General features: G+C 38.4%; 1 protein-coding gene across 2 annotated transcripts in view; it reads left to right on the top strand.

Moving 5' to 3' along the window:
* Positions 1 to 15,933, top strand: part of LOC131067968 (iron-sulfur protein required for NADH dehydrogenase, mitochondrial) — a 161,735-nt gene that overhangs the window by 68,018 nt on the left and 77,784 nt on the right. For both annotated transcript variants that reach the window (XM_058003148.2, XM_058003147.2), the window contains exon 5: positions 1,509 to 1,635. In XM_058003148.2, coding sequence (XP_057859131.1) covers positions 1,509 to 1,635 — 127 coding nt within the window. The remainder of the gene's footprint in view (positions 1 to 1,508; positions 1,636 to 15,933) is intronic.

The following is a 15,933-nucleotide window of genomic DNA, read 5'->3' on the forward strand; positions in this document are numbered from 1 at the left end:
TCAGGAAAGGCATCCAGTAGATGAATGGAATTCTAAGCCAGCAGTTAAAGATTGATATAAATTTGCTCAACAAATATGATTTGGTGATCCAGCAATGATATTAGTAGCAACAACTAGAATGAATAAAAACCTTTGAATTCGCTCACAACTTCTTGCCACCAATCCTGAAACTTTGACAATTTCGTCAATTTAGCTCACAATGCATCTCGTGAATGGAATTGCACAAGAGAAGGTAAGAGTATTCATTCTAACCTCTCAAGGTAGCAGCACAAAGGGTTTTTGTCCTCTTGGAGTGCCAAGTGGCAACAAGGGTTTTTTTGTCCTTGATTGGAAAATTTAACTCAAATTCAAAATGAAGAATTGCTTAAATGGATTTTTTTGATGATCAAATAATGCTTCTTGCCACCTTAATATACCTTCTCAATTTGGGCCCTAGGATTTAAATCTCTCACCAAGTATTTAAAAAATACTATTTTATAATTAAATGTTTAAAAACACCTTTTTTTTTGTAATTATAAATTTATATTAAGTAGCCCTTTAATAAATCATTTTGGGCCCAAACGTAAAAATAAAATTATAATATTTTTTTCCTTTTATCAATTAATTCGAAAAGGGGACATGACATATTGGTATCGTCTTTAGGTGCATATGCAAGGATGTAGTATTAGCTTAATAAGACATTTTACTAGCAGCTAGTTAGTCTCTAGCCTAGTGACAAACCTTGTTATCAAGTGTGTACATTGGATATAACTCCTGTTGGTTTAGTCATGTTCTTTGCTCATTTGATAAATTTCCTATTAACGACACCTCTTGGAAAACCCCTTGGGTTTAGTTGAGCCTAAACTGAATGACAGGATAGCCACTCTTAGAAAATGGTTTTAAAGCATACATACTTTGTTGATGAGTCCATGTTCCTCCCCCTTGAAAACAAATCCTTGGCATTGAAGATAGGATATCCTTACTCTATGATTATGGAACTGCAGTAGGGTATATGTTAGTTGTCTAGCTTTCAAATCATAAGAGTTTTTTTTTAAGCTAGTGTATTCGAATTGGCAAATGTTTGTTATTCATGTTGGAGGCAAATCGATTCATTGTGTCCTTCCATCTCTGTTGCTTCCATTGTTAATAAATACACATTCTCTTCTTTAGTAATTCTACAAATTAAAGATTTTAGATTTTCATAGGATGATGCAATGTCATGTATTTAAATACCATTTTGTAACGTTTTAAATTCTAAATGTTTTGAGTTTGCCTTGATACCCCTCTACAAGGAAATTACAAGATCAATAATATGGTCTTTTGGATTGCCCTCATTGCTCTTTAAGTAGAGAAATTAAAGTAGTAATTAATAATCTGAGGAAAGTTGGCGATATGATGATTTTTTTGATTTGTTTTTCTAAAAGGAGGGTTAATTATTCCTAAAAGATTGAATAACTAATGTTAATATTTTAATTCTTAATAATGTAAAAATTATTATTAATATTAATTCCACTTATTTTGTTTTGTAGGTGATGAGTGCTTTGGAGAAATTAACAAGAGGTGTTGCTTGGGGGAATATTGATATTCTAGTAGCTGATATGCCTCCTGGAACTGGGGATGCTCAATTATCAATGTCACAACGTCTACAATTGTCAGGTTACATTTGTAAAATCTAGTTGCAAAGACATTTTCAATATGTGCCAAGCAATTTATTGAAGTATGGTAGAAAATATTTCATTTGGTTGGTATGAGTTGGATGGTTTTGAAAGCATAAGTTTCAGTGAACTGTACTTCTATCACTATTTCTGATTTCATGTCTTTGTATTGTTGGATTTAGGCTAAGATTGACTTTCTCAACTTACTAGAATGGCACACTGTGATCTGTAAACTCTCCAAATAAGTAGAATCTATGAATCAGAAACTAATGCTAACATACTATGCTGCTGGTAATTTTAATGTGTGTGTGTGTGTGAGAGAGAGAGAGAGAGAGAGAGAGAGAGAGAGAGAGAGAGAGAGAGTTGTTGATCAAAGTAAGAATAAACATGCTCTAATAAAATAATTCCTCATAAGAAATCAGATTTTTATCCCAAAAACTCTCCAGAGAAAGAAAAACTAGATTGTGGTAGTGGCAAATACAGTACTACTTATACTCAAAGTGGTAAAATTTCCAAGTACAATAGATTACTTGGATGCAAGCTGCCTCTTGCTCCTTTAATGATTCATTCTATTTTCTCAACAGTTCTATTGCATTACAAATAGCTGAATCCTCGTCCTTTTCTCAATACAACTTTATTTTTTTCCCATTGATTTGAAAATGCTAGTTTTTAACTCCTTTTATAGATTTATGCAAATAGGAAGGTTGTCTCAAGACCTAGAAGTGTTCTCCCACATACTAGAAGGTCAAATGATGCTTGCTTGGTTTTCATTCCAAATTTCTCAGGTCACTGTTGTCTGTAATGTCCCCTTTTGGGATTACCCTAGAATTAGCCCACAAAGATGATTAACAATTCTAATTTCTATTCTGCATAATAAGTCTGGGTCTGATCTTCTAGTCCCTTTGCCTCATCAGTTGTACTTTTAAAGAAGAAAGATGGCACAATGAGGATGTGCATTGATTATAGGGCATTAGATAAAAAGACAATAAAAAATCGATACCCTATTCTTCGAGTCGATGAGCTAATTGACGAACTCCATGGAGCAGTCTACTTCTCTAAAATTGACCTAAGATTAAGGTATCACCAAATTAGACTAAGGGAGGAAGATTCTCGTCTTGCCATTTGGGCTAACCAATGCACCAGCCACTTTCCAATCTTGCATGAACCATATTTTTAGGGGGCAACACTTGAAATTCCTATTGGTCTTCTTCGGTGACATCTTAATTTATAGTAAAACTTGGGAGGAACACCTAAGACATGTAGATGAAGTACTAGAAATACCTGAGCAACATTCCTTATTTGCAAAATTATCCAAATGCGAGTTTGGTATGGAGGAAATCTTGTACTTAGGGCACAAGATTAGTTCTCATGGAGTAAGTGTGGATGAAGAAAAGATTGAGGCTATTAGAAGTTGGCCAAACCCCAAGACTTTAACGCATCTCAGAGGGTTATTGGGACTTTGGAGCTATAATTGAAGATTTGTCAAGGGATTCTCAAAATTGACCACACCACTCTTTGGTTTAATCGAGAAAGAAGCATTTACTTGGAATGAAGAAGTACAAACAACCTTTGAAAAATTTAAGGAAGTGATGAGTTCTTGCCTTGTTTTAGCAATACCAGACTTCTCCTCACCCTTTGAACGATATTGTGATGCCTCGAGAGAAGGCATGGGGGCGATATTAATGCAAAACAAGCACCCCATAGCCTTCGAAAGTAGAAAACTCAAAGACATCGAGAAAACTTACTTAGTCTACGATAAAGAGATGCTAGCAATCATGCATGCCCTAGCAAAGTTCAGATAGTACCTAATATGTGGAAGATTTGTGGTGAAGATTGATCATAATAATTTGAGGTTCTTTCCAAATCAAAAGGACTTGAATGACTGACAACAAAAATGGGTGAGCAATATACAAGCATATGATTTTGACATTGAGCACATTAAGGTCAAAAACAATGTTGTAGCCGATGCCCTATCATGAAGACCTTACCTTGGCTCTATGACAACATACCCACGGAATGGAAAACATCTCTACTCACACAATATGCTAAGGACACGTTCTCAAGTGACCTCATAGAAGGAAAGACACAATATGATAGGTATAGAGTTGTGGATGACTTCATCCTTTACAAGGACAAGATATACATCACTCCAAGGTCAAAACTAAAGAAAGAAATTATGAAGACCTACCATGACGAACCACTATTCGGACATTAGGGATACTTCAAGACATACAAGCAAATCAGGGAAAGGTTCTCATGGAAAGGCGTCAAGGGAGATGTGCTCAAACACACTAGGGAATGCATGGTATGCCAAAGAAACAAGGAAGAACTTACATTCCCAACAGATCTTCTTCAACTCCTACCCATACCCAATCAGAAGTGGGAGAGCATTTCTATGGACTTTATAACCAGACTACTAAAAGTACAAGGCAAAGACCGTATCTATGTAGTGGTAGACTGTCTGACCAAGTACGCACACTTCATGGCCATATCCACTGATTTTAGAGCACCCCAAGTGGCCAAAATCTTCTTCAAGGAAGTCTTTAGATTGCATGGCCTACCACAAAAAATTGTGAGTGACCGGGATAGCTGCTTTCTTAGCATATTTTGGCAAGAGCTATTCAAATTAGTAGGGACATAACTAACCCCCAACACACCAGTTACCACCCACAAGCAGATGGACAAACAAAGAATGTTAATAAATGGTTGGAGGGATATTTGAGTAACTACGTCACCGGATAGCAAAATGGATCGGTTAAATGGCTAGACCTAGGAGAGTATTGCGTCAACACCACCCACCATATGTCTATAGGGATGAGTCCCTTCCAAGCATTATATGGATATGAGGCAACATCTTTTGGAGACTTGATCCGTTCAAAGAGCTGGGTGAGCTAGAGACTTCATACAACAATATATGGATATCATGAAAACACTCAAAGATAAATTACACCAAGTGCAAAATCAACAAAAAGTGTATGTGGATAGTTAAAGAACTAAACGAACATTCGAGGACGGGGATTTGGTCTTTCTAAGGCTACAACCATATAAACAATCATCCATCAAAATAAGTGGAGCCGAGAAACTAAAGCCCAAATTTTACAAGCCATACAAAATCTTGAGGAAGCTAGGGGAAGTTGCTTATGAATTGGAGCTACCCACAAATAGCAGAATTCACGTGTTCCACATATCTCGCCTCAAAAAGGTGCTAGGACGACACATTACTCCATGTCAAGAGTTACCACCATTAGATGATGAAGGCAAGTTGATTTTGGTGCCATAGGCCATTCTTAATGTACGAGAAAAGAGATTAAGAAACAAAACTATCGAGGAGTACCTAGTCAAATGGAAGGGTTTACCTATGGAAGATGCAACTTGGGAAGGAGTGGAAATATTTGAACACCCAAACCTTAAATTGCTCGAGGACAAGCAATCTTGGGAAGGGCAGATTGTCATGTCCTGACCAAACAAAATTGTCTTACTACTATAAGACTTCCCAATTTCTCTCCCTAAATGCCAATGATGATCTTAATAGATAGTCCGTGGTTGCCTTAATAGATTGTGGAAGAGAGGAATTACAGTATACATATTAAGTGATAATTGCCTTCGATTGAACTTCTTTCCAGAATGCGATTTTCTCCAAAATAAAGAAAGGATTGGTTTATGAGGTGATTAACCAAGGGAGGGGTGCGATTAGTAGCGAGAGTTACAATCTAGCAACAAGAGACATGCCTCGCTCCAAGGGTCACAATCACAAAGAAGAGACAAAACCCTCCAAATCCAATGGAGGGATATAAAGAGGCAATGCCCAACAAGCAAGGAGGTAGCTATTAGATCTGGAATAATCATACAAGCAGCAAGGAGATTGTGCAATAACATCTACACCACTGTGGTATTGTTGTGACCATTTCACACATCGCCCCATTGCAAATGGGGACCCCCTCTTTTTGCTCGTTTTTCGCTCGCTTTTCGCTTCGCTTTTTAGGGTTTTGTTAGTCAGTCAATTGTCTGGATTTAGGGTCAAGCCTTAGGGTTTTAATTATCGTCTTTTCAGGCCAGAATCCAGTCAGTTTTGAGAGCTTTTGAGCTTCCTTTCGAAGGATGCAAATTTTGAATGCAATGATTTCGCCAAAATGGTCTATTTTCAATTGGAATTTTGAGTGCAGAGCTTAAATTTGTCTAAGTGTTGATGATGAAATGTGAATTTTTGTCCGATTGAATATTTTGACCAGATTTTGAGTTTTTTGATTTTTGATCCTAGGCATTGTAAATGATTTGTTTTCGCCGTGTGAAGTGATAAAATGTGTAAAATCATGATATTTTGGCCTGTAGGAGCAGAATCGCTCCTGTCCCTCAGTGAAGGACCGGAGCTCGTTTTTGAATATCTTACTGTCCTTGCAGGGTCAAGGCGAATTTCGAGTTGGAAATGATAGAGAAAGGCGTGATCTTTCCGTTGAATATAAATTGAAGATTTTCACAAGCACAGAGGTGCCTCCAGGAATCAAAATCGCTCCTGTCCCTCAGTGAAGGACCGGAGCTACAAATCAAATATTGCTTTGTCCTTGCAGGATTTCAACGACTTGACGATTTGAAGATGTCCAAGGGGATATGTTTTATCGAATGAATATAACTTGAAGAGCAAACATGAAGAAGAATGGTCCAGAATGCCAAAATCGCTCCTGTCCCTCAGTCAGGGACCAGGGCGAAGTACATTATAGCTCCCGTCCCTCTCCAAGGGACCAGAGCGATATTCTTCATAGGGCGAGATTCAGGCAAAGATCAAGTCAAGTTTATGTTTGAAGGCAAGGAAGGAGGTGAAATGAACTCATTGAAGATAAATTGAAGATTGCCAAATGCCAACAAAGGACCAAAATGCTTAAGTTCGCTCCAGTCCCTCAGGAAGGGACCAGAGCGATTTTTGTTGTAGATGATTTTCTTGCCAAGTTACAACCGATCTCAAGGCATAGATGAATGGAATGGGACATTGCGAATCCGTTGAAGATAATTTTAGAGGTTAGCAATGTGATGTGGAGCCTTCAAGAACAAGATCGCTCCTGTCCCTCTTCAAGGGACCAGGGCGATGTGATGATTATGTTGCCTTTTCTCCAAAATTCAAGACACTCCAAGACAAGGAACAAGGTGGCAAAGGCGTTTCAAGGCATCTCAATCAAGCACGAAGTATCCAAGGTTGCTAGCATTGAAGAATTTACACCAAGACACCTAATTCGCTCCTGTCCCTTCCCTCAGGAAGGGACCAGAGCGAAATTTGCGTAAAGGCATAAATTTTGAAAGTTTGTCAAGCATCAAGCGATTAAGGAGGGTCAAGGGACGTCATATCACGCATTGAAGGTAATGGCAAGCTGAAGAACGCAAGCATAACCTCAAAGTATTGAAGTTCGCTCCTGTCCCTTGGGAAGGGACCAGAGCGATGTTTATTATATTAGCTAATTCATGCAAAAATCACGTAAGGTCAAGACTTCACAAGGTTGTAAAAGGTTTAAGGCGTCTTTTGAAGGAGATATACAAAAACTTCAAATGTAAAATGATCGTCAAATTGAATACAGAAGCTATATCGCTCCTGTCCCTCTCCAAGGGACCAGGGCGATTTATATGGAATCATTCATTTTCCTTCAAGTTCATGCCAAGTCAAGGTCTTTCGGGATCACACAATGTATAAGGTGTCATTTGAAGATGATTTACAAAGGTTTCGAACGTCAAAATGTTATCAAATGAGCTATAGAGCCTATATCGCTCCTGTCCTTTGGACAAGGACCAAAGTGATTTTTACTAAAATACTTATGCTCCTTCAAAATCAAGACAATGTAAGGATTGGCGAAGTAAAGGACGTCCTTTGGAAAGCAATGAATGAAGAACAAAGATCAAAAGTTTGCAAATTTGAGCCAGGACACATGGATCGCTCCTGTCCCTCTCCAAGGGACCAGGGCGATATTTGCCAAAACACTTATAATCCTTTGAAGACCACGTCAAAACAAAGTTGTACAAGGTTTTAAACATCATTTGGAAGGCGATACAAAGGGAAATGGACGTTAAATATTACCAATTTGAGCTTAAAATGGAGAAAAGACAAGGATCGCTCCTGTCCCTCTCCAAGGGACAAGGGCGATGATCCTCTAAACATCAAAAATGCCTTGTAAAAAGCAAGTGATGCAAGCGTGGGGTAAAGAGATGATGTTATTTTTCACCTTACAATGAAAACTCGAGATCAAAGATGCAAGATCGAGAAAAGACAAGGATCGCTCCTGTCCCTCTCCAAGGGACAAGGGCGATGATCCTTCTAACGTCCAAATGCCTCATAAAAGTCAAGTGATACAAGCATGGAATGAACAAGCAAGGTTATTATTCACCATACAAGGAAAAGTTGATGTCAAAATGGAGAATTTCAAGTGAAAACATTAGGATCGCTCCTGTCCCTCTCCAAGGGACCAGGGCGATATTACATCCAAGGGCATTCCTTCGCACAAACAAGTCAATCAAACTCGAAGGACCCAGCTAAAATGTCGATTTGAACGTGGAGATAAGGACTTTGGACGTCGAAATTGCAAGAATCATGATGAAGTTGATGGATCGCTCCTGTCACCCAGTCAGGGACCAGGGCGATGAGGTACGTATCTTCTCACTTTTTCATTTTGGCTCTTAAAACACATTTTTTTAAATTTATTTAAATGCTAACAAAATCGATATTTTATTAAAAATGGCATTTAAATATTGTGCTTAACATTTATTAATCATTTTGCCTTTTAAAAAAAAAAAAATCAAATTTATTAATTAAAAATAAAAGGCATTTAATAATTAATTAATTAATCAATTTAAAAATTGGATGAAGCGCTTGGTATTTAGAAGGTCGGCTTTGTTATTTGTTTAAAAATCATTTTAAATCGCCTTATTAATTATCAAGTCGGCCTTGGGGGTGAGTGGTGAGATGAGCGCTATAAAGGGAGAGTGAAATCTTCATTTTCACATCATCATTTTACCTTTCCACATGCGATTTGAGGAAGACAAAGGAAAATGCGAAGTTGTATTCAAGGTGGTGCGAATTTCATGTCAAGCAAGGTGGCGCTAATATCATTCAAGGTGGTGCGAAATTTGGAAATTCATTTGTGCGAACTTGAAGATCTATTTGAGCGAATTTGCTAAGACATTGGAGATCACATCAAAGACATATCAAAAGGGTGGCGAAATTGATATTTTGAAGAAAGAGATCACGTTGAAGACTATATATTCTCGATCTTGTTGCCTAGGCGAATTTTCCTTATTTTGCATTCTAGAGTTAGCTCTCGATTTGAGGTATGGCGATTTGGTTTTATTGTTTTATTTGTTGATCGTCATATTTTAAATTTTGAATTTTGATTTTTTTGAAATTTTGAATTCCTAGCTCAATCGTTTTATTTTAGGAAATGATAACTCAAAGACTTATCATGAAGTTTCCTAAAATTTATTCTCTAATCTATGTTATTCATTGTAAAATCTAGTTCTCATTATGAAATGTTGTGTAGGTATGGCAATCCCGAAGGCGGGAGCATCCACCAGTCGTTCAGCTCTCATGAAAGAAGATCAGAAGACCGAAGAGGTGGAGACCAAGATCGTGTCGAAGTGGAGCCACATTGGAGATACAAACTTAGGCAACTTCAGCACGAAGAAGTTTCGAGAGATCCCTTACATTGGCAAGCCATCGCCTGTCGCCCGGAGAATAATAGAGAGTGGCATCATTAAGGCGGCCGACTTTCCTCCAGCTGTTCAGTGCCATGAGTTGATGATCGAGTGTGCTCGTCATTATGATCCACAGTCCAGAACGATCGTGTCCAAAGAGGGAAATACTTTGGCGTACCTTTCAGAGGAAGCTATAAGTGAAGCTTTCCATCTTCCAGAGCACAGGGACATGATATACAAGAGCATAGAAGGAGCCAGATCAATGTACGAAGATGATCCAGATGCTTGTCTAAGCATTATCAATAAGAACTGGCTACTTAAGAGCCGTCCCCGTCTGAGCAAGGTCCCGAACACACCGCACAGGATTGATTTCCAAGAGGAGTACAGAGATTTGATTACCATGCTCAACCGAGTTACAGGAGCCCCTCATGCCTTCTATTTTGAGAAGTGGATGTTTTACTTCATCCAGGTGATCGTTCAGGGAAAAGGTACGATACATTGGGCTAGGATGATTAGCCATTGCTTGGACGTACAGTTGAGGAGACTCAAGGCTACTAAGTCCTTCCACATGAGTTCATATGTCATTTATGCCTTGATTAGGAGTGTTGAGTACGCAGGACTACCTCACAGAGGAGTGATTGGAAGAGGACCCAGCGAGGTCAGAGCTTGTGATTCCTATACCTACTTGCATCATCCGCCAGGGAGCAACTATAAGTTGGTTAATGATACTTTCACGATGAACATCACAAGGACGTTGCAAGGTGGAATTCACAACAGGTTATCTCAGGATGCCCAGGAATTCATAAAGAGGTACGGTGCTTGGTTCATTCAGTTTCCCAAGTTCACTTATATTAGGGTGCATGGATGTCCTTTACCTCCATACATGTTGCCGAGATATCCGACAGACAGAATTGTGTTACTTGAAGTAACAAGACAGTTGGCAGCATATGTGAAGGCATTTAGACACAGACATCAGAATGGAGTTCCAGTACCTATCATTTTGGGTAATTCAGTTGAGGTATGTCCTAATGCTTTAGCCATGGATGACGCAGAGAAGGAGTTAGCCTTGTATTCTTTTTCATCTTTTGCTCTGAGAGAAAGCTTTGATCCACATGGACATTTAGAGGAGACAGTCGGCAGGAAGTTTAGACATGAGTATCAGATTGAAGATTTTATGATGAATCTCTTAGATGATCTTGAAGTGAAACGAAAAATGCATTCTAGATTACCTTTGGATTTCATCAGGAAATGCAGGATTTACAGAGTGGCCGACCAAGCTCAAGACAGTGGCAGACATATCCAGTCTTCCTATGATCGAGAAAGCAAAACAATAAGGTTAGATTGGAATGAGCCTGAGGTCGTGGATTTAGATACTTTGATGGCACCAGTCTTGTCTTGTACTCGCAGATGGGTTGACATACAACATCAGAAGTTGAGAGAACAAGGCATAGCTATGACTTTCACTTTGGAAGAGAAACCAGCCGAAGGTGGAGCTAGTGTGAGTGAAGGCAATCCTAATCCTAGAAATTCAGGTGAAGGAAACCTTCGATGTGCCAGTGAGGGCAATCTCCATCCAAGAGGTTCAAAGAGGAAAGAGAGACCTGGAAAGGGAGAATCTTCCAAGAGGAAACAAGAGGCTAATAGAGATCGATCATCCGGTACTTCTTCTAGACCTGAGAAGAGAACAATTCAAGTGGAAGAATCCATGGAGTCTATGGTACAGAACGACAGGCAGGAAGGAGGACAGGCACAACAAGGGTCACCAGATGGATCTCTCCAGGACTATGAGTTAGGAGAAGATAATGAAATGACATCTCCTCCTAGAGAAGAAGAAGTGGTACATAAAGAAATACAAGTTCAAGAGACAAGATCGAATATCCCAGATTGGTTGAAGGAAAGATTAACTAAGGTGATCGTAGTAGAGGACGAGGACAATGCAATTGATTTAGAGAGCCTTGTTGGACGCTCACACGAAGTAACAGAGAAGAAGAAGGCTACCAAGATGTCCAAGATGATTCGAGATGAAACTGGATCCAGAAAACTGCAGATAGCTACACCGGCAGTAGACAAATATGAAGGTGAGATCCTAGCAGAGGAATATGATATACAGACTTTTGAGTTAGGACCATCCACAGCAGAGCAGACTTTAGATGATGCTACCGACTCATTTGAGGCATTGAAAGACAAGCTTAGAGAAGAAATGGAGAAGAATAGAAAGCTTGAGAGAGAGGTCGGTGCATGGAGGACGTATTTCAGTCACATCAATGAACCTTTGGGACGTCAGGATCCAGCTAGATCACCAGTGCAAGCACTTCCACTTCAATCAATCAGTGAGGCAGAGAGATTCAGGAACATGGTCCAACGTACAAGTAATTGGATGGATAGATCTCATACAGTGGCCATAGAATTTGTAACAAGGATGATGAAGATTATTCATCAAGCTATCCAAGTTCTTGAGATAATCCACAATTTGATGATAACAGTAGCTGCATTTGCCCATACCAAAGATGTCATCATTCCTGTCTTGAAGGTAATTAGACACACATCAAGGAAAGTTTTAGCGCAAGAGAAGATCTTGGAGGGAGAATCTCACAGTTTGTTTCAGTGGTCAACCTTACTCCATATGAAGAGTGTTTTCTTTGAAGACATCAGTGTTAGATGTGGCCAAGTTGAGGAGGTGATCAATCCGATCCAGGACAGAGTATTTGAGGTACTTCGTACCATTCTTGGCAGAAGGATTGAGGTCGAGACAGATGTGGATATGCAGGAGTTAGAGGATAGAATCAAGGTCATCTTTTGCAAGGACGCAAATGTTACAGATGAGCAATATGATCAAATGTTTGCCACCATGCTCCTGATTGAAAGAACGAAAGAACTTGAAGCTTCATGGGACGAAGCTCTCCTAGATGCATTCGATCAGGTCATCCACTTGGAAGAGAGTATGAAGAATCTTCCCGAGATTCCAATTGCAGAAATCGAAGGAATCGTGACAAGATTCATTGCATATGCCAAAAAGGAACATTGGAAAGGGAATAAGGTTCTAGATGAAAGGTTGTTATAGATGACATGGCATCTTATTTGTCATTGGTTTATGTCTCCTAGGTTTTTGTGCCAAATTTAATATTTGGCTATGCATTTAATATTGTTCAGTAAAAAGGAGGCCATTTGTAACAAACCCTAATTAGGGTTTAGGTGTCATGATCTTGACCATTGATCTACTTTCAATCTAGACCTTTCATTGTAATTGGGGATGCTATTTATACCCCCATTTTTCATTTCATTTGATAATAGTGTAATAGTCAATAGTTGATGTAATAGAGAAGAGAGATTAGAGTTAGAAGCAATTTTATTTTGTAGCAAGATTGAGTTTTGAAGAGAGAAATTCAAGCAAATTGTTGTACATGATGATTTGGAAATCAATGAAATATTGAAGTTATGGTGTTTCGTTGCAACTTTTTTAAGTTATCTTCATGGTTGTTTGATTTACTTGAATCATGCTCAATCAAAGTAGCTTGTTAATTTGAAGGACATAGTGTGAGACTTGATTTTTGGTAGGATTCATAATCCAAACCACTAGCTTCTTGCTGATTGTAGGAACGCCTTGCGTGGTCGACTGGAGAATACCTTGAACCCCTTAATCTTCAATCATTATTGTATCTTGGATATGTACCTTCGTAGTAGTGTCCATGATCTTTGATGCATTGAATATCATTTTATTACCTTAGAAGATCGCACTAATTTCAATTGAGTTGTTATCTTATGGCAAAATTGAAGTTGGTTGAATCTCGCCAAGTCTTGTCCATACTAAGTCATTCATAGGGTTAGACTAGATTAGACCTCTTTCAAACCCTACTCTTTTGTTATTTTTGAATAGTTTCTTAGTTTAGCAAATCTTGAACTTTCGGAATACGTAAGGCCCCTTGGAGGAAACAGCAAATCACATCATACCGCTGGAAGCTTGTCCACACGTAGAGACCCTACTAAAAGAACCTTGGAGTCTACCTAACTGATCCTTTATGCGAATCTTCAGCAGTTAGAGACTATTTTCTCAAGAGAGGATAAGATGCCTATTGGTATTTTATTCTGTGTATGATGGTGTACAAAATACACGTCAACAGGTATGAAGGCATAGTTAGATTACTCATGCATATGGATATGAATGTATATATGTTTATGCCAAAATTGTATGCAGACTTTGTTTCTCAATGTATATATATATGCTTATAATGATTATATGTGAGTGAATGTGTATTTATATCTATACAATGATTATATGTGAGTGAATGTGTATTTATATCTATACATTTGATAATATAATGTACCTGCAATAATTAACCATATTAGGGAAGGAAAGGAGGTGCAAGGAGGGGGAATGGTGATGCCTCACTAGTTACACTGCCTCATGAGAACGGTTAAGGACCGCATGAGGCCAAGGGGGACATGTTGATGTGTTTTTGAGGACACTTTAAACACAGAATAAAATACTAAGTATTCTATCCTCTCTTGAACAAAGAAACCTCATATGCTAAAGAATATGATCAAATGAGACAACTCCAAGGTTTACAATGCGAACAATCAACTTTATTAGCTGGATAGACTTGGTGTATGATGTGAAAATGCTGGTAATTACAAAGGGACTTATGCTTATTAACACGATTGGAACATGGAATCTAACTAAACTAACTTGGAAAATAAAAGACAAAAAGGATGAAAGGTTGAGAAATCTAATCTAATCCTAAGGACAATGATGATAAAGGGTGATGCTTTGATAGATGGATTCCATAATCAAGCCTTGCTTTGCCATGAGGAAACAACTACACAAAACTGATGCAATCTCCAAAGGATAAAGAAGGATTTTCATATTATAAACATTCATCAAATACCCAAGATTGACGCAATTCAAGTGAACATTCACAATCAAACTTGTACTAAATCAAATTTAGACTAACCATAGTTACCATACACTGCAACTTGCAATCAACAAATTACAAATGATATGAATCAGAATTCCATCAAGTATCATAACTTTTCTCTATTATAATCAACTAAATTTGATCGGTAACAAGAAACCATGCAAAATGTAGAAACAACATATAAAGATCCACCATGCATCAATGAAATTCATGTATTAGTTTCAACAAGTCTTGGCAACAACTTCAAGCTTCCTCCTCTACTTCTAATTGCTATCTAATAACGATTGATAAAGAGGGACATGCCTCAATTACAATGTTAAGGGCACCCTATTGCATTTTTATTTCCAAGCCCTATATGGGTTAGTTTTGTGACCTATTTCACACATCGCCCCATCGCAGATGGGGACCCCCTTGTTTTTGCTTTTTAGGGTTTTGTCCTAGCTCTGCATTTCATAAATCCATTTTCTTTGAGAGTTTTGAGTTAGAGTTTTGAAGTCATCTCGAGCCAAGTAGTGAAATCTTGCTCAGAATTATGTTTGAATGTTGCCAAAGTATTTAGGAGGTTTGAAGGATGAGGATCACAATTGCTTTGAGTCATTTCTGACAACTTTCTATTTTTAGGAATTTTTGCCTTTTGCTTTTCTCTAAAAATAGAAAGTTTTGTTTTTGGCACTTTAGGCACAATTCGAGAAACAACTTTTTTGGCTTGCTTTTTGCTTTTTTCTGCTTTTTTGAAAGTAGAAGCTGGGTTTTGTTCCCCAGGTCATTTGATCAGTGTGCCCATGTCTTCAGATTTGAATTTTTTTGCCTCTAAGTACTGTTGTGACCTTTTCACACATCACCCCATTGCAAATGGGGACCCTCACTTTTTCCTGCTTTCTAGGGTTTTTGTTAGTCCCTTGTGACCTCTCGCATCAAGTTTGTCAGTTTTGAACGACCTGAGTTTTGAACATTATGAGTCAGTGTGTGCAAGCCATGGTTAGAACAGAGTCTAGATGTCGTCATTGTGTCTAGAAAGGCCAAAGGACGAAGATTGCAATTGATTTGAGCTAATTTGGACAACTTTCTATTTTTAGAAAGTTTTGCTTTTTGCTTTTTCCTATTTTTTAGGAAGTTTCATTTTTGGCATTTTGAGCACGATCCCCGAAATGGCTATTTTTAGAAAGTTTTTCCTATTTTTTAGGGAACCTTTCTTTTTCTATTTTTTAGAAAGTGGATCTAGGGTTTGCACTATTCACATTGAGATGCATTGAAATGATCGACAAATTCCTCCTAAAATCCAAGTTTTGACCCAAAAAGCTAATCTCCTAAATTTTAGGGATCCCGAGGACTTCAGTGAATGATTGAAGCACAATTTTCAAATTTCAAGGTGATCTGGTAAAAAATGCACAAGTTATGGAGATTTTAAGTTTTGATCATGTGGTTCCTGAAGTTCATAAATTTCGCCCTCCTTGGTTCCTGACAATGATGAAGTCCGCCCTTGGTTAAGGTTGTGGTTCCTGAGATCCACCAAGTTCGCCTTGTAAAAGGTGAGGTGGGTCATCAACTTGAAGAAGTCCGCCCTACCATGAAGTTGAAGGTGCAAGCAAATGTTGAAGTCTGCCATAAGTAAAGAGCATCAAACCTGATAAAGTCCGCCTTAGATAAGAGGCTAGGCACCATGAAAGTAAGCAAGTCCGCCCTCCGAAGGCTCATACATTAGGCCAAGTCCGCCCTATAGA

This window comes from Cryptomeria japonica, chromosome 6, assembly GCF_030272615.1.
Source record: "Cryptomeria japonica chromosome 6, Sugi_1.0, whole genome shotgun sequence".
Classification (NCBI taxonomy): domain Eukaryota; kingdom Viridiplantae; phylum Streptophyta; class Pinopsida; order Cupressales; family Cupressaceae; genus Cryptomeria; species Cryptomeria japonica.